The sequence below is a fragment of the Rhyacophila brunnea genome, unplaced genomic scaffold, assembly GCF_057557595.1.
Source record: "Rhyacophila brunnea isolate RB1 unplaced genomic scaffold, BYU_Rbru_1.0 scaffold_17, whole genome shotgun sequence".
Lineage (NCBI taxonomy): Eukaryota > Metazoa > Arthropoda > Insecta > Trichoptera > Rhyacophilidae > Rhyacophila > Rhyacophila brunnea.
In genome coordinates, this window is record NW_028232827.1 from 28,811,011 (window position 1) to 28,835,891 (window position 24,881).

Sequence of the window (24,881 nt, forward strand, 5' to 3'; positions counted from 1 at the left end):
ACTGTAATTCGCAGACGGTCCTAAGCTAGGCATATCTTCCACGGTGAATCTGCGTATTTTTGCGTTCCCCGTGCCCAGACAACGTACTTTTTTTCTAGCAATGGACACCTATACTGGTAGTATGGTCAACTGTGAGTTGCTGTGACGTTGCACTCTAATCGTGTGTGCATGGCCTTGGATATAAAATGACTGTTACTCTTCGCCGTTTACTCATTACTGCTGACTGAATACAACAGTCTCGATTTTCTACTTGTATTTTGTCACTCTTGACATAGATTCTCTGCCCTCTGTATATGAATGATTAACACCATTTTCTACATTGTATTTGCCGAATTATTTGCTTAAAACGTGAGCATTTTTATCTACTAATTCCTAGACCTGGCCAAGAACATATCTGTACGTACTGTTTTAATTAGAGTCGTTTGCATCAAAACATTTTAAATGCTCTTATAGAAATAATGTCTAAACCAAGGATTGCAATACCGAATGAAAATAAGAATACCGGTATTTCTTATTGACTACGGGTATTAGTACCAGTAGTCGTGAAATATATTATGGAAAAAACAGAACCAATAAAATATATATAGATATATAAAAATATTTTTAAAATATCTATTTATAGCAAAAATATCTAAATAGGTAAGTACTAAGTACATATATAAGCATTTAAAAATAGGTAAACGTAAGATATGGTAGAAATTCTAATGTTTATCCTGCTAAACCTTTAATGTTAATTAATACATTTTGTTTCCACTTTCAATGAAAAATAATATACCTATCGGTATTGTCTGCTTTTTAAAATCGGTTTCGGTATCAAAAATACTGGTATACTGGTTTTGAAATATCTACCGGTATTGCAATCCCTAGTCTAAACCATCTACATACAATTTCATTAGTTTACGTACACATTATGCAGTGATTGTTATTTATTTTTGAGGGCAGTATTGATTTAATTAGCATGCTTGTCAATTATTCACGTAGTTATTTTTATGTATAAGTATCTATTAAAGTACATGATATATTATGTAAAACCGAAATTATTGTACGTACCTAATCTTATTTCGTTATATTATATTCACTACTTTTAATATTATGTACGTTGGATGGTTAATTAACTAATATATTTTCTTTGTTTTCTTACAGTGTGATAGTGAAGGCGACGACGATAAGGTAAGATTTATTTATTTTTACAGGATTTTTATACTATTGACTATTTTTAACATTTTTTTTTACCGATTATATTAAATATTAATAATATCGTATCCGGAAATTTGTACGTAAACAGTTCACCGCATGATACTTATTCATGCGCCACAGTACGTGAAACATGAGTTCGTGTAAGATTTAATCAAATGACGTTCTTCGTTGAACATTTCACCGTGGAGTATTTGTACGTATGCTACAACATGTGGCGAATTTTATGAGATGTTTTTACTAGGTTAGGTTAGGGTTAATATAATTGGAACAGTACTATTTGCAAACTATCGCCGCATTTTGTAAGATACGTACAAATGTATTCCACGGTGAAATGTTCAACGAAGAACTCGTCATTTGATAAAATATTATACGAGCTCATGTTTCACGTACTGGGGCGCACGAATAAGTGTCCCACGATGAACTGCATACGTACAACTTACATTTAATCTAATAATATGAGGTGTTGATGATTGGTTGAATACAATTATTGTTGACCACGTTCAAAAAATTTGTTTCTAAGTTAATTGTTAAATTTATAAAATGGGGTATTACTTGGTATTCACCATTTACACCCACGATGGCTGAGCGGCTTACGCGTCTGCTTATAATGTCGTGGGTCTCAGGTTCGAATCCTGGGTCTGGCAGGTACACATATTGTTTTTCAATTTTTGTTTGGATTCAGTATGGATATAATAGGTTGAACAAGTGGCTAACATCCATTTCCCGTAAATACAAATCTGTGAATATATACATCCACTCTATGGAGGCCCATATCTTATGATACTATTAGGATAGGGCATGGTCAAAATAAAGATTATTTACCACGTATTACATAGGTATATTGTTTCTATAACACGTCTTTCGCCTTTTCAAGTCGCACCGAATATTACATGAATTCGTGTGGGGAGTAATTATTGTCGATATTGTGTAATAGCGTTTATTAGGGGAGGTAATGTGTTGTAGGAAAGGGATACTTAATATAATTATAAATCATTATTTTTGATTTGAGAGGGTGTGGATTTTTAATGAAAAGATCATAAGCAGTCAGGAGCAATTAGGGCTTAAAATATTTTTAATTAGTGTGTTATTGCTATTAATGTTTTTTATTTATTTCAAGGAATTCTAAACATTATATGGTGAAATATTTTTAAATTATAATATCTTAATACTATCGACCGAAGGTACCTACTTGATGGAGTTTGAATTTAAATTCTAATGGATTTAAGTTTTCTACTATTCCATTTGAGTCGTTTTTTGCGACTCGGTTTTCGCCTTTCGGCATCTTCAGGCACTGTGTACACTCACCAAAATGCAAATAAAAACTGTCAATGTCACAAAAAATTACTCAAATGAAATGTTACAATATCTACTTCAATCCATTAAAATTTATAATATCTTAACAAAATTATGTAATCATGGAAAATTATGAATAACTCGCACTGTGAGTGTAAAACCAAGGCATCTGCAAAAGACATATTTTCGATATATTAGGGTTTGAAGTCTTCGTTTTGTTAGGACAAATAGAGTTTCTAATAAAAACATAATATTTGGTTTATATCTACATTATATTGCATGCTCTTTCAGTTACTTCACTTTTACATTATCAAGTTCACGACGTTTGCAGTTGTTTTGCATTTAATCTCGAAATTGAAAAAATTGCAGATGCTTTGGTTTTACACTCACGGTGCGAATCACTGTTGCTGTAGACATTTATAAATTATCATGATTTTCCATAAAGTAAACTCTGAATATCTTGAAAACATTAAATATGCAATTTTATATTCCATATTATCTTATTTATGAACTATTACAAAGTTTTAAAAATATGTAGTAGGTACAACGCAATGACATTAATATGGACGAAGCACCTAGAAAATAAAATGACACTCACTTTGTGTCGGGTCTGCCGGATGGCGAAATTCATATTTTAATATCGGTATCCTACGCTCAAATAAACATTCTGCTTGCAAGCGGTCTGGCGACACCGCTGGGTCTGCCCATACAAACTTTCTGACTGTCAGGTTTCGACTCCACCGTTATTATTGTGTTACAAAATGCCAATGTGCCTAGTTAAAAATTGTAAAAAAAATCTACTAAACTCTCCAAGAAAGATGGGATATCACTTTTCATGTGTTAGTATTATTTATTATTTATAAAATGCCATTTTAAGATATTGATGGATGTTTATTCAATGCAATTGAACAATGACATTAATATGGACGAATCATCTGGAAAAGAAAATGACACTCACTTTATTGTCGGGTCTGCCGAATGGCATAATCTGTTCTAACGCCATTACAATAAAGGTGATATTGCTATAAATTCCTGATGCTTTTTGTTGGGTCTGCCGAATGGCTCGGTTCGAACGGGTTCGCTCAAATGAACATTGATATTAGAAACACAGCTCTAACGCCATTACAATAAAGGTCATATTGCTATAAATTCCCGATGCGTGATATCGCATAATGGAAATTGCGTGACGTCTACCTATACACGCGAATGCGCGAATTTACTTGCTAGTTACTGTATAGAGTGCGTCGTCCATTAATAATGTCATTGCAATCGAATGACAGAAACCATTGGACAGTCGCCTGTGATGCGCTGGGCTCACTTGCGTCTAATCTCCGAGAAGTCGTAAGTAACCGAGAATCTGTTTCTAACGCAATGAGTCATGACACTAATACGCCATTACAATAAAGGTTATATTACTATAAATTCTCGAAGCTTGTATCGCATAATGGAAATGGATACGTCATATGGTCATGTGACATCTACCTATACATCTGTGAATGACTTTCATGCACAATTTCTCGTGCGCGCCGGTATGAAGTGAGTTGTCCATTTAATATGTCATTGGTACAACGTAATCTATTTTTATTTTTCATTTCATGTTGGTTATGACTTGTGAATCTTAAATCTATAATGTCCCAAATGAAAAGTGAATTCATATTATAATAACCAGTGAATAACGATTGAATGCATTGCATTATTGGGCTTTGTTGTAGTGTATATTATAATTTGTATAATAATTACTTCTTATGATATTTGTAAAATATTATTCAAAAAATTCACCGCATATCAATACAAAATATTATTGATACAACAGTGAGTGTTGCCATGTGATGATCTAAACATATCCCGATTCATATTCTAATAACTCTCAATAACGATGTTTCTTCCTGCGGTGGCCGCATTACGTATTCGAACTGCGAACTTATGGCGGCTTTATTCGACCATTTCCGGTTGGAACTGCCGCCAATATAAGGCTGCCTGTCGAGGCCTAAATCCGATATCCGCTATCTCCCCCCAAATGCTGAAATATGTTCCGGCCTTAGTTCGTCTGACCTTTTTTATACGGCGGTCCTATTTTATTTACCACCCCTACCCGACTCCCCCAACCCGAGGGATGTTTGATTTCTTTTTTACGTCGACGCCGTCGCCGCACCCCTTTTCTTGCCAAGACAAATTTTAATTTATATGATAATGTTTTTCTTTTTTCTGACAGTGAACCCTCGCTTTTGACGGGTATTTATGAAGATTTTTGAGTTGCTGTCCATCGTGATTTAATTGATTATAGCCTTGTCTAAATAAGCAACACTTAATTCATACAAATGAAACAATTATTTAACACCTACTTATTCCACACAATTGATAAACGTTACGTATCAGTTTCGTCTAGTACGGAAGATACGGAAAGATATTGTCCGTGTTAATACATTTCAAACATTTTTATAAATTCAATGATAACACGTAGGTATATGTATCACGATTTTAAATTAACGAAGTACCTACCTACCAATATTATTCTAGTTACTAGTAATATTCTGTATTAAAAACAATTCGATAATATTTATGAACCTCTCTGAATATTAATTAGTATCATGTTTAATTTAAAGTAAAGTAAACTACTATTTTTGTTATTGCGTATGGGGTAAAGTTATGTTAGCAGACTTTATTTTCGAGGTTATTCACCATTTTCCTAATCTAATACTTTGGGTCCTTATACTAGATCAATCACACATTACAAAATAGCATGCATGATTTTATCTAGACTCGGGATTGAACCATGGTCCAAGGCTTCATAGAAGGCTTCTCTTCTAATACGGCCACAGTGGGTAGAATGCATAGAAATATTTTGATTTAACCAACTGATCCATTTTATCATTCTAATATTTAAGTGTAATGTAGACGTTAAATCTAATTGTACACCTATATAACATTGGCTGGATTGTTTAATTAACCCGCATTTCACAGTTCCGAAACTTTTAAAATTATTTCAATGTTCTAGCAAATTTAACAGCTGAAAAAGTACAAAAAAAATCGAAAAGAGTCTCAGTTACAAAATTAAGATTTATCGCACAATTAAAACTTGCTTCTAACGCGAAAGACTCCCCTTGCTCCTCATTATAATATTCCTTCACCTTGCCATCTCCCGGGTGGGTGTGGTATCAATACATCCGTGAAAGCTGAGTTAAATGTGGTAAAACAAAATCACTACATAATATAATATCACGCAGTTGGCAATATTATTTAAAACGACAAGGGTTTTTTTCGGAGAAATTGTCACTTACCCACCCCCACCGAGTACTTAAAAGCCACATGGAATATTTTAAAAATCATTATTTATCCCCCCTTTAGTGCCCCTTGAGTGACATGTCTGGCCCGAAAGATGTGTATGCTGGGCATAGCGCAAAAGGACCATGAAAAAAACTAATAGATACGAAGGTACCTGATTATAGGTACCTACTAAATGTGTAAAAGCAATGATACATTCTAATCATAATAGACAATAATTCTTGTTTTCGTGGTTGGTCATCATCGGAATGATGTTTTCTTTATCGTCTGTTATTCGGAGCTGCACTAGTAACAATCACTGATATTTTTAAGCCGCGAATGTGGTGTCGTCCTCTCCATATGTACCGTTGTTCTTGCCTTGGATAACAAGACTTAGTAAATGACATACCTACTACATTATTCAAATTCTAATTGTTTTAAGTACATCCGTATATTTTCCATCTGAGTCATGCAAAGCTTCATTTTAATTGAAATTCCACCCAGTGTTGATGATAGTATTAATTTGACTACCTTCGTAAATAAAATATTGGCTGCGCTTTATGTTGAATTTATTTGGACTGTAATTTTTATATGATATGATGGTAGATGTGTATGCTCAGGGGGGGGGAGGGTTATTTGGGAATTAGCTCAGGCACTTACCTTATTGATGTTCAGCTGTCTGGCTGAAGCTGGTCCCTGCTGCATGCTCTCACGTCATAGTAGGTACTCGTACAGTACACTTGGGTGTATGTGATCAATGACATGTCGGCATTTGACTTTTTGAATCACTCTATATGTTTTGAATTACTCGTTAACTACAGTCAAGCTGTAACAAGCCTAGATACGCTCGTTGTCTTGAAGTCACTGCCGTTTATTTAACGGTAAATAACGGTCGACCGATGACTCGTTACTGAGTTGCGCTTGGACTTGCAACAATATTTTTGATTATAGGTAGGAGGGAAATATAGGGATGAGGGCGACCATAATTGGTCAAACCAAATATTATTGGTATTTTATTCTCTTTACAGAATAGACCGGGTCGCTAAATCTGATTCTTATAAAATACTCAGTACAAAAAATTCGACAATTAGAATGAAAAAATATATTTTATAAATAGCTTAGCTTGACTTTTGGCATACAAACTGTCGTAATAATAAATTTACCTGGCTGTCCGAGTGGTCTTACTTGTTTGTATAGTATTCTTACTTTTCTTTTAGACAATTTCGTCTCATTCACTCGCACTAATTCCGTAATTAACCACCCTTTTCTTTTTCTCCTTCCCATCGCTCTCTCTGCGCCGTTTTTCTTCTCCAAAATGAGCGCTCTCAAATTACCATTAGCGTGAGCCAAAACTTTTTATAAAAGAATTATTGCATCTTTTTGTTCGTGTTATTTCTCTTCACTCGGTAATTTCATTTCAAATAATCTCACCCCGCTGTTGTGCTCTCTGTCTGTCGTGACGCTCGCTGTCTCGCTCTGCCGCACTCTTTGCTTTTGTTGATTGAGGCAGTGTTTGTTGAAATATCTTGTAATTTTTTTTGCCGGCGAGATGCGATGAAAATTTCTACAGGAAAGATCTCTATTAGCAAAAACACTTTTGAATACTTTGCTCTTGGCAGCTTTAACAGTACAAAGTGGGCAACTAAAACTGCATTCCAAATTTTATAAAAAAATATATTCCCACTCTAATCAATTATTGAAAGTTTTTTATCAATATTTCTGTAGGTTTACCAAACTTTCGACATCTCTGTGTACCCCTTCTATAATTTTCGTAACACTGCGTACCCCTCGTAAAAAATGCATATACTTTAATAGCAATCAAAATACCTATATATAATTTTTTTAGAAGAAAAATAATAATAAACGAAAAATAAAAGTTATATTATAAATAATATTCATTATAATCTATGAGAAGGATGAAATTGTTTATGTTGAGACAGATCATCATAATTTGGTTCCCTGGTTGTTAATTTTAATCTGAGATGCATTTCCACAACAAAAAGCCCGTTCCTTTTTTTGCTCAATGTCTACAAATGCTTAAAAGGCAACTTCACATAGATATGAAGTTAGAGAAGGCAAGATGTATTTCAGGACTTTCTGTTAAAACTGGATACACATATTTCATTTGCAACCGAATTGATGTTAAAGTACACTCCTTATAATTTATTTTTCAAGAATCCGTCTGAAGCTAATTCCAACAATAATTGCTCTTCTTCCGCATGCGATAAACCTTCTAGCATGGATTTTGTATTGATGTCGTATTAATGCTTGTTGCACGGGGCGCAGCCAAAGCCCGGTGCGGCGCGTACCCCCACCAAACTCGTCCCGTACCCCAGCGGGTACGCGTACCACACTTTGGTAAACACTGCTATATACCAATTGTCTGTGTACAGGGATACATTGTCAGTCAATAAATCATACAAAATAAAAAATGTCTGTAAATATCTGGCCCATCTCAATTGTCTGTTCAATAATTTGGAACACAACTTACCCCCACAGTTGCTGACATCGCTGTCAAATGAAAAATGTGATTTGGACAGTCTACGACATACAAATGTATATGCTTTAATGAAGACAACATGAAGACTTCGCGTCATTACTTCCGATGAAACAGTTATAATTTTGCCCCAAAATATGTCCACACTTGCTTGTTTATTAATATTTTACCCGTGTTTTCCATCCGCTGTAGCCAATGACATTATTAATGGACGACGCACTCAATACAGTAGCTAGCAAGTAAATTCGCGCATTCGCATATATAGGTAGACGTCACGCAATTTCCATTATGCGATATTACGGAATTTATAGCAATATGACCTTTATTGTAATGGCGTTAGAGTAGTATTTCTAATGTCAATGTTCATTTGAGCGAACCCGTTCGAACCGAACCATTCGGCAGACCCAACAAAAAGCATCAGGAATTTATAGCAATATCACCTTTATTATAATGGCGTTAGAACAGATTATGCCATTCGGCAGACCCTACAATAAAGTGAGTGTCATTTTCTTTTCCAGATGATTCGTCCATATTAATGTCATTGACTGTAACATACAAAAACACTTACTTATATAAAACCATTTCAAGCCTATTTATAAAATTAATTTTAATTAAATTTAATACGATATATATCGGCCCGAACTAAGCATTAAATTTAATCGTAATATGTGGAGTTATTGGTTTTTGTAAATCGATCCCGAATATTTTAAACGTCCTTCGTATTATTAATTTTCTAATAATAATAATAAACTAAAATAATATTGTACAATGTACTTACTTAAAACATTTATCAACACTTGAACGAAAAAGTTACTGTATAGAAGTGGAAATGGAAACCTATATTAAGCGACTTTAATATTTCCACCTCGCAATACCCCCAAGTAATACGATCCACATTATATTCAAGTTGCTCGCAAGAGTTTTGTATACAAAGTAAACACATGTTTACATCTCCTCTCAACTTTTCAAGCAGGTGCTTGCCTACCTATAAGCATACTCTCTTGGCAAGATTGTGCTACTTCGGAGTTGACACAAAACTTTTTCCTGTTGTCGTGTTGTTAACTCCAATTGAGACGAATATTAAATTTATTCCGAAACGTGTCGGACGTGACAGACTATATAGTTATACACACAGTTATTATTATTTATTTAATAGCTAGTATTTGGTATTTGACAATGCTCCACATTGAACTGTGCCAAATTATAAATATTATTAATTTAGGAAGTTTATCGCCTAATCATAACGTCAGTGTTGCAACTGCGACGGAAATAGCTATCGATTGTAATATCGGTTATTAAATTGGCTATTTTAATGGAGAATCATATATATAATATATATTGTTTATCGAAAAACAACAAAAATATTCGTTCATAGGTCTGTTTAGAATTCTTCCTTGCCGTTACATTTACAAAACAAAAACAAATAGATGCCACCAAAAACTGCAGTCGACCTACTGCTGGATAATTAGCTTAGCTCCTTCTGGCACCCTCCATTCTAATCACCCCCTAATTCTACGTTGTCATGAACCACTACGTGGATCCATTTATCTAGTGGTTATCCATTCGCCGAGCGATATGTCTGACACGTTGTCATTTCATCAACTTATCCAGCTGTCACGTCGCATTGTTTTGTCAGCCGTTTTATTTATCCTAATTAAAACAATAATTTTGGTACTAAATTTCTTGATATTGTATCGTATGCATAATATATCCTTTTATCTAAAATTGTTAGATATATATATATATAAGTAATTATATAGGTACTATAGTCTGTATATAGTAATTCTAAATAAAAGTCACACATGTAAATAAATAAACAAGAGAATATCATTCTCGGCCATTTCACTTCAAGCACTCGGAAGCTTTTGTTCGGTAACTTCCGAATCTAAAATCGTAGCAGCGAGGAAAATTAATTAACGCAAAAGCGAAGCTTCGAACACCGTATTTAATAATAATAAATGTTGTCGTGTATAGCTGGAAGCTAGGCGATTGGAAGCTCATTGTCGGGAGCTTTCTCGCAAGCTGATAATCGGCGTAGCTCGTAGATACTTGGCTGCTACGGTAGAGCTTTACACGACATTTAGTTTGCAGGTTAATATTTGATATTAGATTTCTATTAAATAAGAGTTATCTTACCATTATTCAATGCTGAATATATGCGCCTGCAAAGAGTGGAGGTGATATTACCAGGGCCATTTTTTACTATTTCAGCAATTAGCGCAATTAATTATGTCATTATTGTTATGCATAAAAAATATATTTGACAAAACAATATTTGAATATTGGCTGTATCGTCATTCTACCTCGCACTCACGGTTCTAAATACCTACGTCCTACAAGTTTTCTACTGTATGTAATCCATTTTTAAATTAGTAGCCGATTACATAGTAGGTATATAGTGTACAGTAAACGTAAGATCTTGGCTCACTATGGCTTGAATTACTTTCCCCATTTAATATGCACTTACATACTTACCTATTATAGTTAGAAACATAGACATAATGTATACCATATACCTAGTACCTACATACTATATGAGCGAATTTGTAAATCACAGTAATGCTATTAGGTACATTGATTTCCAATAATTACACAACGGCATAGGTAGTTTGCCTTTCATTCTAAATCACGTTCGATTCCCACTCGGTCCAAGATTTTTTAAGAATTATTTAATATATTTTTGAGGATGTTAAAAGTAATATTGATTGTTTTATCTATTAGACTATTATATTAAAGTTATAACCTTCAACCTTATAACGCAATTCGATAAGCATTTCACGTAACAACTAGATACTAGTTAAAATCGTCGCAATTATCTAAGGCGCCTGTAGTTTCATTGGTAAAACATACTGGCGCGAATCCAGCAGATACATGTTGAAATCCCGTCGGGTGTCGTATTTTTTCTACATGTGTACACTGAGTATATGCATGGGATGTTTTCAAATTATTTATATTAGTATAAATGAAGACCTAAATGTACTATATGCATCTGTTCCGCTTTTGTGTTTAAATGCTAAAACATTTAATTACCTGATAGTATCTTCACGAACTCTGAAAAAGCGCCAAGACGCCAGGTAGTTAGTTACCTGAAAAATCCGGCTTGCTATTTCATTCAACTCTCGTATTGTTCACTATTCTCCTTCGCTCGGCCTTCCTTACTCGACTTAATTGCTCCCGCGGGAGATCAAAGTTATATTGTTTTTCCGAGAGAGAGAGAGAGAAGAAAGAGGGCGAGCTGTTTTCCTCGGGAGTTTTTCCGCCGGCGAAACCTGTGCTGAAATTGAGGCTTTGTTATCCCCTGAAGCGTCTCGCGCGAGCCGGATCGCGATTAAAGCTTTAGTTAATCAGGCGCGCCGGGACTCTGCGGCGTGGTTATAGGATTCTTTTCGTGTTTTTTTTCTTCCGTGAAATAATTTGATAATCTCATTAACAGGTTGGGTTCTTTTTATCGAAAATTTGCACACTGCAAACAACGTTAAGTTTAATCCATTTTATTTACGGGGTTTGATTTTATTTTACGTAAAGTAATCCATTAGGCATTACCGATCCATTAAGGTGTTCCATAAACATGTAAAATTGTTTACGTCGCCTATTATATTATGTTTAATAGAAAATAAAAATAATTGGTACTGTTCGGTTATACGGAATACAGCGGAAAACACATTTTGAAAATAACCGATAAACTGGGTTGTTTGTTAGGTTAACCTAACCTAACCTAACCTAACCTAACCTAACCTAAACTAACCCAAACTAACAAATAATCCAGTATATCGGGTATTTTCAAAATGCGTTTTCCGCTGTATTCCGTATATTCATAATGAATGACATATTTTCTCGGAGATGTTTCGTTTTCTCTAATTTGTACATACTAATATAATTGATGTATATTAACGATATATCAGCTTATCATGTCGTGGTTCCCAGGTTCGAATCCTGCGTCTGGCAAATACACATTGTTTTTTCAATTTGTGTTCGGAATCATGGAGTATGGACCTAGTAAGTGGCTTACATCCATTTCTCGTAAAAACAAAAATCTATTAATACCACCCTCCACTATGTGGTGGCCCATATGATCATTATTAGGATCGGACATTCATATGATCAAACGAAAAGAATATGATTATTTATTACTATATGTACCTAGATGTCAGATGACCTGCGTCTTATTGGCTGTGCACGGCGAACTCTGGATTTTCCTAAATATGTTCTTCGTGTCCAGACAGTTCGCGCAATCAACACCTATCCATGGCGTGTGGCTTAAACCATTGTCAAACGTGCTAGTTAACGCGCACTTGGAAGTTATAACCAGTCGTGTTTAAAATCCGTACTCGTTAAATGGCAGGATTCCGTTTTAAATGCGTCCGTAGCGTAAGGCGTCATGTAATTTGCACCCTAATGATATCATTACAATCCAATAACATTTACCAGATTATACAAACATCAGAGATATACTTATACTAAAAACTCACATTATCTCTATGATTTATATTTTATATTCACTTTTTAATCAATGTCACAATCATAATATCATTCTTACTAATTTGTAATATCACAACCGCTTTTACAAAGTGAATTTTGTAATATTCAAGCGATTGACTTTGGGGTAATGGCCCATTTTGAAATCTCCTTTGTGCGGTATCATTTTTATTAGATGCTCAGCATTGCTGAGTATTTCCATTGAGATTTTTATCTCGCCAGTTTGAATGTTTCGTCTTTTCGACACATTTTGCGATCATTTAAAATATTAAAAAAAACAGTAGGAGTTTAAACCCATTTCATACTGCTTCCTCATCACATCAACTTTTCCGATTTATAAGCTGTATAAATAATAATGGTCCATATTGTGGAAATCCGTAGCACTAGTTAGTTGTTTGTTCTCCAAATGTGCAAAACTAACCTGCTGTTGATAATGCCAATAATAATTGCGTTAAACCAATATCTATAAGTATAGTATTATATAATAGATATTTAAACCAAAATACAATTTTACCAAGAAAATTAAATAAAGCGTTATACATAGAAAATTGTTATTTACATAACTGTAGTTATTTTATTTTGAGCTTTCGAATGCTACAGAGCTTAAATTACTATATCCTACGTTATTGTAAGGTGTCTACAATTTTTGTATAATTGGGGGTGTAATTAATTGCTCAAACTATTTTCGAATGTTAAAGTTATTATAATATATTATTGGAAGCATTGTTGCCATCTGTTTTATGGTGTTAGAATTAAATAATTAAAAATTTGAATAACAGAAATATGTAGGTTTAATAAATAAAATCCCATTATATTTCCAATTTTTTTTAAACTATTGTCTACTATTACTTGGATAAGGCAGGGCTAATGAATTATTATAAACTAACAAACACTCTCTACTCATTGTAGTTTTAGTTCAGTGAAAACAGATACGTTTCGACTGATAAAGTTTAGTGTGCAATATTTATGACGTCTATATAATATATTGTCTTCAATAGCCTGTTACCACATGAGAGAATGAACCAGTGTTGCCATCTTTTTCTATGCTAACAAAGGCGTAAAAATATAGTATTTCTAAAAAAAATATAGTACAGGATCATTTTTCGTCTTGAATCCTTTAAAATTATAATATTTTGGTATATCTGGCCTAAAATTATAGTATTTTACATTTTCTGCAGAATTAAAATTATAGTATTGTACTATCGTGGTCGATATACTGCAGGATGAATGCTTCACCACAGCTCCTTCTATGATGCTCGTCCGAACTAAATAAGTCAGCTGGTTTTAGGGCGATTCTGCAGTCGTTATCACTCACTCATAATCTATGTGTAAATTCACCAGATGCTAAAATCATACATTCCCAAAAGACATCAGTTCCTTACTATAATTGGCGTCCCGTTCTGGGATCCGCTCTCTGAAGTAAAACGGTTTTTATACCGAGCGCAATCTTGGCTCGCTTGAGATTCCTATTACGTGGGTTATCTCCTTTTACGATTCCCATCTTACTTTGGCAAAGTGGTTTCCACGGCGACTGCCGAATAAATTGCCCTAAAAATTTTCGCCCAGGGACGCCCGGCGCCGGTACCACGAATCCCGGAGGCTATGGGAAACGCTATCTACCGGGAATGGTAACTTAACACTCTCGAGTTGAAAAGTGTTTATGTTGAATATTAATATATGACAATATTATTGTGTCCGTATATACGTTATTTTGATAGTACGATTACGAAAATGAATGACAAAGATATAGCTATCAATGATTTTAGCTCATTCAAATATTATACATCTCGGTTTATAAACTCAGGAGATATTTCATTCAATATAACATGAATACGAGTCGATATAGGTACCTAACTTATAAATCAAGAGGGTCTCATTTTTGGATTCACTTAGTTAACGTATCATATACGTTAACTATTAACACGCACACTCACAGAACGGATTAATAAATACAATTCAGATAGGATATACGCCAATACACTACATTTTGAAGCAGGGTTTTGAATGTGTGAATATCCTACTAAAATGAAACACACATAGACGTGCAATAATGTGTGTTGCATCCTTCAAATACACAAATATTGAATGAGCGTCAGTGTATAAAACGAGAACAGTTGTCAGACCGAAGGATAAGCTTATATTGACGTATTTTTCACACAGTTAAATAGTAATTGACATAATAGTTGATATAGTTAACTTATGTAGTGACATCTACTATATTGAATATTGATTCTCCTTCGGGAATTAGGCCAGAACCAAATTGTGATGATATATTAATATTAAGAAGGTTGTAGGTATTTTATGCTTTTGTCCAAATTTGATTAACTTTAAGATTTATTCATTATAATTAAATGCTTTCATAATAGAATGTTACGGCTATACCTCAGTTGAGGCATGGTCTAAAAAGATCGTAGCTAGGCGATGCGCGGATTGCGGGTCGTGGGTGCAAATGACGCATGCCGAACGAAATATAATTTGTCATATAAATCCAACATGCGTACATTTAATGTTCTTTTTAAAGTAAATGGCTAACTAGGATTCTAAAAAGAGTAGATGGCAACTCAGCGACGAGTTCAGTTAAAAAAGATTAGTTAAAGGTGGTGATGATTACTTTGTCATGTCGTGCCGTTCACCTGAGATCGCGTAGGAAAGAAGTAACTCAGCTCTTGTCCTTTAACCACGCCGGCATGATGTATTGACGTGCATACTTATAAGTAAGTTTACATTATTGGTAGGTATATATTATTACTATTTCACGAATTACTTATTCGAGGAAGTCATCATGTCATAATATTTGATTATAAAGTAAACTAAACTTATTCTCACACTAAGAATTCGTAGTATCGATGAGGAAATAAATTATTAACGAAATCCCGGCACTGACAACAATTGGTACTGGCGTATGGTCATCCCTGCCCTTGCCGGATGTCGTCGGAGTCCACTTCGAGGACTTTCAGCGAAAATTATATTATTAATTTTATCATAACGTCCGTGCTTTTAGGTCTTTTTGATTGAAATTTGTTTTTCACTCCTGAGTGGCCTTCTTTGTTTATTTGAGATGATTGGACAATCGATAAGGGTAAAGACACTCAACGATATCTATTTATCAAAGAGACTTTTAAATTTAAAGTCGATAAGGGCACGGTTATTCAATGGAAGTATAAAAAAAATCTCATGAAGGATACTAGGGTATTTTTGTAAAGAAATCTTTATCAGAATTCGCTTGATGCATTCATATTTAAAGAAAAGTCTTTATTTAGAATTTAATTATATGATAGTACTTCGATTATACTAGATTGTTTTGCCTTACTCACCTAATTATGAAATTGAATACCAACGTATCAAATGGCACGGTAAAAAACATGGAGTGGCTATTATTTATATGAATATGAGAAGAACTCGATTAACATTTAAGGGCCCACATGCCCCACGTAGGTCAAAATGGAGATTTTATGGTATTTTCAGAGCATAATCCTGGACATTCCTTAAACGTTGTATAAAATCTATTTATATATTTTTGAAGCCTTGTTACCCTTTATATTTATTTTAAACATTTGATGACTGCATAAAGTAGTATTTTTTTTTAAACCTCTCGATCTAATGTTTTAGAATATAGTCATATTTCAGTTCATACATTTGCAATGGTGTTAAGATTTTTTAGGTTTATTAATTTTTAAACGCATTTACAAAACCATTAGTAAAATTAATGTCAACATTATATAGTAAAATATTTACGATAACAAATATATTTTATAATCTCTGTTATCCCAAATTTGACAAGAATTAGGCATTTTATTATTCAAAAAATGGGCACGATTAACACATTTGAAGATAATTCTAAAGATACTGATTCTAAGCTATGCATTGACTTAAGATTAAGGTAGTATTTTTTTAAATACGCCATTTCTATTGACATTTAGCATAGTTAAGCTACAACATACGGCCGTAGCCATAAATTGACAAACGATAAATTAATTAGGGAGTAAGATTTTGTTAACGCGCGTGTTTGAACATTAACTTACCCAAAAAAAAAATCGTTTTTTTTTTATTTCTTTAAACGGTACAGTATACCATGTATATAGAAAGGAATGGGAATATAAAAATACATATTAGAGTTAAGAATACTGACTGGTAATAAACAAGACAAAAGACTCACGCAACAAATCTTTCTCGAAAGCTTTCACATGTTATAAATTTTAATAAAATTCTTTCAAATAGTTTTATACTAACATCCACAAATTGACGTCGTTACTTCTTCCATGTTTTCGTGCTGTCAGCAGCGCGTTCAAGCTCGCCATTTTGCGGCAATAAACCCATTTAGGAATACTTCCTTCTTCGCGCCTCCTATTATTTGCCCTGCGACAAAGTTTCCTCGCCGGCTTATTAGCTATGAAAAAAGCGCTGTTTCTTTTTTTATTACGGCCATGAATAGTTGCCGAGTATAGTCCTGTCGAAAATTGAGGGTGCTTTTTGTATTATGCTGGGAGCTAGTTCAAGATTGACGCAAAGACATTTAATATTATACCTTTTCTATTCGACATTCGCGTTAGTCATGTCGCACTTTTCGTAAATTATTTGCAAATAAAACATGTTATCTACTTAGTTATTTCACTCATATCAATAATGATCAGAAGCGGATTTGTCGGCTTCAATATAATATGACATCAACAACAATAACAACATCAATCAACAACAAAAACAACAAAATATACTATCTTACTCTTAGGGCGGTTTCAGACGGGACACCGGTGTCGCGCTCGAATATAATATAGGAGGACTTTGTGTTCTAATAAATGGTCATTTGTATTATGTTTATGAACGCCCCAGAGCTAATGAGTCAACGCGTGTCCGGTACACTTTCCCGTCAGCCGCTACATTCTCAAGCCGCCGATACACTGGTTTTTATTACCGCAGCCAGTTTTATGTTCTAATTTATAACGCTAAATTATGCGTTGACTCATTAGCTCTGCGGCGTTCATAAACATAATACAAATGCCCCTTTATTCGAATACAACGGCCTCCTATATTATATCGAGTGCGACACCGGTGTCCCGTCTGAAACGGGCCTTTCACATATACTATACTAACAAATTAAATAAAACAGACAATATCAATGCGATTGAAGTGAACATGAACAGTAAATATGTAAATACAATAATCAAAGAATTTAACTGTTATAAATAAGTCAGTTAAGTTTAAGCAGAGGAAGGAGTATTAATAATTGTGTCTAATTGCTACTTATAAGGAATTTAATCAATCAAAAGGTAACCGGAGAATGTCTTATTTAACTGGACGCAACCGGTCCTGATCATTATGTGCACTCACCGAAAGGTAAAATAAACTGACAACGAATACTGTTAATTCTCACTTATATAATAAATTAATACAATAAAGTAGATATAAACTGTATCACCTACCTATTATGTCAAGGATCACAATAAAAAATATAACAAACAAATTATGAATAATATGTAGTTGAGGTGTTTGTAAAAAAAACTCTCAATACAATAAGCGTATACCTACACCATCAAAACCCTAAGAATAGATCATTAAATAATAATCAAGTACACTATATTATATTACTACATTCAAGAGGTGTAAAATCATCAATATGGACTGGGAAAAACAATATATTACTTTTAATAGGTTATATTAGTTAAACAAATATACAATATATTGCAAATCCATAAATAAGCTCACATACCTGAATACACACATCTATATATACATAATACGCGTATAATATAAATGCACATCCATGAGAAAGGGCGAACCCCGGGTCGCAAAAAACGTCTCAAATGGAATAATATAAAACTTAAATCCATTAGATTGATTTAACTAAGTTGCAGCCATAAGCTGTATGGTATAAGTAGGTAAGTATAGTAAATAATAATTACAAGATAAAAAGAACTTTTTATATACAACGTTTTTAAATTTTCTGTTGAATCATATAAACTTGAATTGACTAGCTTATACGATCAGAAAAAATTGTATTTGATAGAAATAATACTGAAATGCATCTATAGTCTAAGCTGAAATGTCATTTTGACACTCATATTGATTTCCATAGTAACGCACATATATATTAATAATTTAGTTGTTAGGACCCTAGTAACCAATAATAGTGGATTACGGATTTCTTCCGAAATAACTTTTCATACAAAACAGAATTAACTGAAAATGATTTCAATTCTACTTAAATATGGCTAAATATATTAAAAGAACGCATTGGCATCGTGTTCTGATATATTCCACAAGTTTCAAATGTCTAGCTATTCGGTAAATTAGTTAAAAATCGATTGCAAGATTTGCACTGGATAAACAACCACCGGACAAATAAGAATCATCATCATCAGCAGCCGGGGTCAATCCACTGCTTGATGAAGGCCTCCCCAAGCTTTCTCCAACTCTCTCGGTCCTGTGTCGTTCGCTGCCACGTATTTCCGCCGAACTCTACCAGTTCGTCAATCCAGCGGCTTTTAGGGCGACCCTGTGGCCGTTTCGTACCCCTTGGGTACCATTGGATGACGGCATTTGTCCAGCGGCCGTCCTTTCGGCGAGCAATGTGCCCCGCCCATCTCCATTTCAGCTGTTTGGCAACGTCTATTACATCTCGTACTCTTGTCTGCTTCCTAACCCATTCGTTTCTCTTACGGTCCTTTCGCGTGATGCCCAACATACACCTCTCAATGCCTCGCTGTGCGACTCTTAGCCTTTGGACATCTCTCGTGTTGAGGGTCCACGTCTCCCAATCGATTGCAAGATTTGTACTGGATAAACAACCACCGGACAAATAAGAATACGACCTAATAAAAACGTTGTAAAAATGACTAATTATTAAATTAACTGTAACTATTCTCGTCCGAATTTTAACTTATATTTTAAATTCGTTCTTATGATCAATCCCATAAACAATTAAATGTGCAGTTGCCCATTGTCAATGAAAATAAAATGCTCCCATAATAATACAAACGCTACAATAGCCGTCTGTGACAGTGTATACGTCAATTATTGTACGTATAGACAGCCAAATAAAATATTCATGAATACCAACCTATAATATTATGAAAATGAATTATTTCATTTACCAGAGTTTTTCCTTACGCCACTTTATTGCGCTCGTTTCTTATAATAAAAGAATCCTCCGTTCATAATGTATTATTGACCTCGTAAAAAAAATGTTTGCTATGAAAACTTTCGCCTCTCCTCTAGTCACGTAAAGAAGTAGTATCCACTTCTCCCACCGCCATTTTCGCTGATATCTTCGCCATTTTTTTCTGCGATTTTGCCTTCCAAGCTTTTATGGACTATCGGAGAAGCTTTTTCTACTATACGAAAAGTGGTGACCCCGTATCGGAATCTTCGGGCTCGGCGTTCAATGTATTTATTTATTATAATATTTCGTGGGCATAACAAAATTTTACTTTGACATTTAGATTTTATTGTTAAGTAATAATAATTAGTGTTAATATCAGTGCGTTACGTACATTTTAAAATATCTGAATATAAAACAATTGTGTAAATTTTAACTGATTCATTTGTGTCTTAATTTAGACTTCATAAGAATTGGAATGGATGGGTAATTCAATACTACAACTAGATAACTCGATAATCACTGTTTCTGAGATAGCTATAGAATATGATTCTACATGTTCTCCTCTTCAAAATAAAAACTATGTAATTCAGAGGTTAATGGGAACTGTATTAATTTTTTGTTTGAAAATATTAGATGACTTTAAAACCTTAAATCCATTAAATAAATAAAACCGTATTATGATCTACAATAATTATTTAATTGTTCCCAATTAGACAAGCACAATTATCCATTTTTATTTAAAATGATAAAATAATTATAGCCTAGATTTATGTTAATCACGTAAGTCTAAATTTCATTTTCACAACAATGACCACATCAGAGTTATCTAGTTGTAGTATTGAGGTGACGATATTATTTATCATAAATTCCGATAAAATATAAGCGAATACATAATAGTAAAATTAGAAGTGTTTATTATTCAAATCAGCAATATCTGTTTAGTTCGGATTATTAAATACTAATATAATATTGTAATGAACGTTTTTTAGTAGGCATAACTTGTAAATCTTTATGTGAAATATTTTTACGGGCGATAGAGCGAATCCCGAAATGATGTATATCGCCAGAAAATTAACGAGTTTCGAACGTCGACGGTAAGCTGTCCGCCGACATAACCACTAGCCGTTGAGTTTGCGCTCTATGCAAAATAAAATTTTAATTATGGCAAAATTAGCCGCATATTAATCTGTAGAGGTATTATACAACCCTACAACTGACATGTTCTTGTCTATGCTCGTGTCTAGAGCATAGACAAGAATGCAACGGAAATGACACAGTCGTCATAGAGCGCTCCTTAAATCTAGTCGACCCGAGCAGCTCGATCGAAAGGAAACGTTCAATATATATTCCAAAAGTATCATGTTATGGCGTTACTCAAAACTTTAATTAATAATTATTATACTGTCTTTTCATAGTGCACAACCAATCTATTCGCGCCATAATTTAAACCATACAAATACCAACTTGTATTTCCGTTAATTCTGAAAAAAATCTTTGAGCTATTTAAAACTCTGATAATTTTATTTACAAGAAAGACAAAAACTAAGCAGAAAAATAATGTCGAATGTGGGGTGAAGACGTAAAACTAACCTTCTCAGATATTAAGACAAATATAATGTTTATCAACAAAAAGAAAATACGAACACCAGAAATCCAGTGGAAAGGAAAACCGAAAGAGTTGGTCGATTCCTTTAAAATTCTTGGCATAATACTAGACAGGCACATCAATTGGGCGAAACACGTCGACTACATATGTAAGAAAGCAGCTCAAATGGGAAAATTCTTTTTAAAAACAGCAAGAGCCACTTGGGGGGCGTCTCCTGAAGTTTTAAAAATTATATATCATGGAGCTGTGGAGCCAACCTTAACTTACGCGGCATCGGTCTGGAATAAAGCAACTCACAGAAAGTCGATCCAAAAAAGACTGAATTCCGCGCAAAGACCTTTCGCAATATCAATTTGCAAGGGATATCGCACAATATCGCTAACGTCAGCACAAGCCCTGGCAGGAATAGCGCCAATAGATATAAAAATACAAGAACTTACAGGAATATACCAAGTTAAAACAAGCCACATACTTCCCCGACACTTACCTACAGACAGAACATACGAAAACAAAATACACTACACACAACTTCCACATCCTGGTAACAGACATCTAGAAAATATAGAACACATAGGAACAGTTGACGAAGACACTAAAACAAAATACCACATCACAGGATTGGAGATCTACACAGATGGCAGTCTAATCGATAACAAAGTAGGGGCAGCTTTTGTAGTCTACGAAAATGGAACATTAATAACACCCCGAAAATTTAAGCTCGAAAGCTACTGCACTGTTTTCCAAGCAGAAATATTTGCTATCAGAGAATCTCTCGAGTGGACACTCAAAAGATTAAAGTTCCACAGACACGACTATGTAAACATATTCTCAGATAGCCAATCCAGTCTGGTAGCTCTCCAAAACCCATCATCGACACACCCACTTGTAAGAGACATTTTAACACTGTCAACACAGCTTCGAATGATAGGAACAAACCCCAGATTCTTCTGGATAAGAAGTCACACAGGGATAGCCGAAAACGAGGAAGCTGATAAATACGCTAAACAAGCCACAACAGACAAAAGACCTTTAACCTATACACACTTCCCTCTGAGTTACGCAAAACAAAAACTAAACGAAGATACCATAGAGCTATGGAACCACAGATACACAACATCCGCCACAGGATCAATAACGCAGAAATTTATTCCAAACATAAACTGTGCCATCACTCTTGCCAGGAACTTAAAAATATCACACGAACTCACACAGATACTAACAGGCCACGGATCGGTGCGAGCTTATCTAAAAAGATTTAAATTGAGGGATGACGACTGTTGTCCATGTGACGGCAACACATCTCAAACTGTGTGGCATGTCATCAACGACTGCCCTATACTAGAAAGGGAGCGATGGACTCTCAGGACTCTATGTAGACAACATAATCACGAAATTGACCTCCAAAAGCCTCACGAAGCACTAAGCAATAGAACAACACAAGAACACTACACAAAATATTTAAACCTGGCCATAAAGAAAATTAAAGATATAAATGGAGGCACCTAATTAGCCCCACATCAATGCAACTAACCCACCCAACCACCTTGTACGAAAAAGCAAGGGTATGGTTATTATAAAAAAAAAAAAAAAAATGTCTTGAACAATTCTACATTATACAAAACTAGTAATAATTAGGTGAGCTTATTAAAAATACATATACTACCTATACGAATTCTGAAAAGAAACTTGTTATATTTTATTTTCTTAGAACCGCTTGATAGATTTATATGGGAACATCACTACCCTTCGCTCTCGGTTTTATGTGATGACTTTTATACGGCGTCGAACAAAGAGCGTCTCTACTTGCCGCCTAAGTACTTTTTTGACGTATGAAGACGTTCGCCGTATTATCTCTAAATAAAATATCTCCTTTCGGAACACCCGTTTATGTGCCGTATTTACGCTCGCCAGATTTCTCTCCCCGAACCGATTTTCTCTGTTTATTGCTCAAATTTATTTGCTTCATCCCGTTTTCGGTTATTTTTTTTCTCTCCGAGAAAAATTGTATCATTATGATGCATGAATAATATTGTCAAAGTATGAAGTATCAAAGCATTTATATTTTCGTCCTTTTGTTACGAATTACATTACTGAAAGTATTATTATTATTCCTCTTATGTTTTCTTTGCTTGTGCTGCCAAAACCCAATAACTACTCTGTGGAAACAGCATGGTACATCTTATTTATTTCATTGTTGGTACAAATTTATTAGAGATTTAACTGCATATTATCTCAAAAGGTTCAGAAGTTACAAGGCGTCGGATTGTTGAGGTGGGGTATGAACATGGCCCCCACAAGGGGGGGGGGGTGACAGGGCTGTAGCCTGGTGGCCCGGGGTCAGGAGGGGTCCGGCGTAGTGAGTCGACCAGATACGTGAGATTAACACATATCACAAATTTGTTTTACTAGCAAAAAAGTCGCCTGCGGCACTATTTTCCTTCAATAATGTTATTATTTAAAATTATATGGTTGTACAACACAATTTTTAATTGTGTATCGATTCTCGACAACTCCATAATTCAATTGGATATGTATAATATATTTGATAAATATACAAACAAAAAATACACATTAATTTTACCGCGTACATCATATTATGGTCATCGTCATTTTGGCTGTACTATGGACTGTAGAGCGTCACACTGCTTTTATCCTTAGCGATAGGTAGGGAGGGGGCGCCAAATATCTTAGCCTGGGGGCCCGCTTCAAGCCATGGGTATGAAAGCATATAAATTCAACGATTAATAATACAAATCAATCTATTTCTTCTGTGTAATCTATCTGTCTACCTATTTGCGCGGTGGGGGATCGCTAGTTGTTTTCCATAGTTCAAACTTTAAGCTGGATTAAATTTTCGCCTTACACTGCCAATATTCTATGTAAGTATTCAAATAAAATGATTACTTGAGGATGTCTTCTTAAGTACTCTCGGTTAAAATAAAAAAAAACACTCGCCATAGAGTAAAGAACAACGTTTTGAAGCCGGGTACAGTTTATCACTTTATTACTATCAGTCCATAGATCGTACGGTATACAATACGCGCCAAGTGTCCTCAAATATTACCAATATTGATTGCGCGTTTCGGATACCTGACAAACTTTAATGCATTTTATGACGCATAGTCTTTAACAAGTGTTTTTAACCTCACGCAGAAGGCAACGTACTTTCCATTATTTTTGTGTTCTTTGCTCCAATCGCTGACTGTTTTGACAGCAGAAAATTGTAGTGGCTTCAAAGGGGACAATGAAATTAGAATGAAGACCGTGCAGCCTCTTGACAAATTTAACGTCAAGATGCTCGACAAACGTGCTACGGACACTTTAGTAGGATATCAAATTGGTCCACGTTTTCATGAATCCAACCTGATTGTGGTGTTCCGAAACGTCGCTAAATATCAATTACATTGTATATTCAACGTAGTTATGGGTATCTTAACGTAACTAGACCTTATATA

At 34.5% G+C, this 24,881-nt stretch overlaps 1 protein-coding gene across 3 annotated transcripts in view; it reads left to right on the top strand.

The window, feature by feature from the left end:
* tay (tay bridge kinase) overlaps positions 1 to 24,881 on the top strand; it is a 975,197-nt gene that overhangs the window by 410,723 nt on the left and 539,593 nt on the right. For all 3 annotated transcript variants that reach the window (XM_085944584.1, XM_085944583.1, XM_085944585.1), the window contains exon 5: positions 1,144 to 1,170. In XM_085944584.1, coding sequence (XP_085800710.1) covers positions 1,144 to 1,170 — 27 coding nt within the window. The remainder of the gene's footprint in view (positions 1 to 1,143; positions 1,171 to 24,881) is intronic.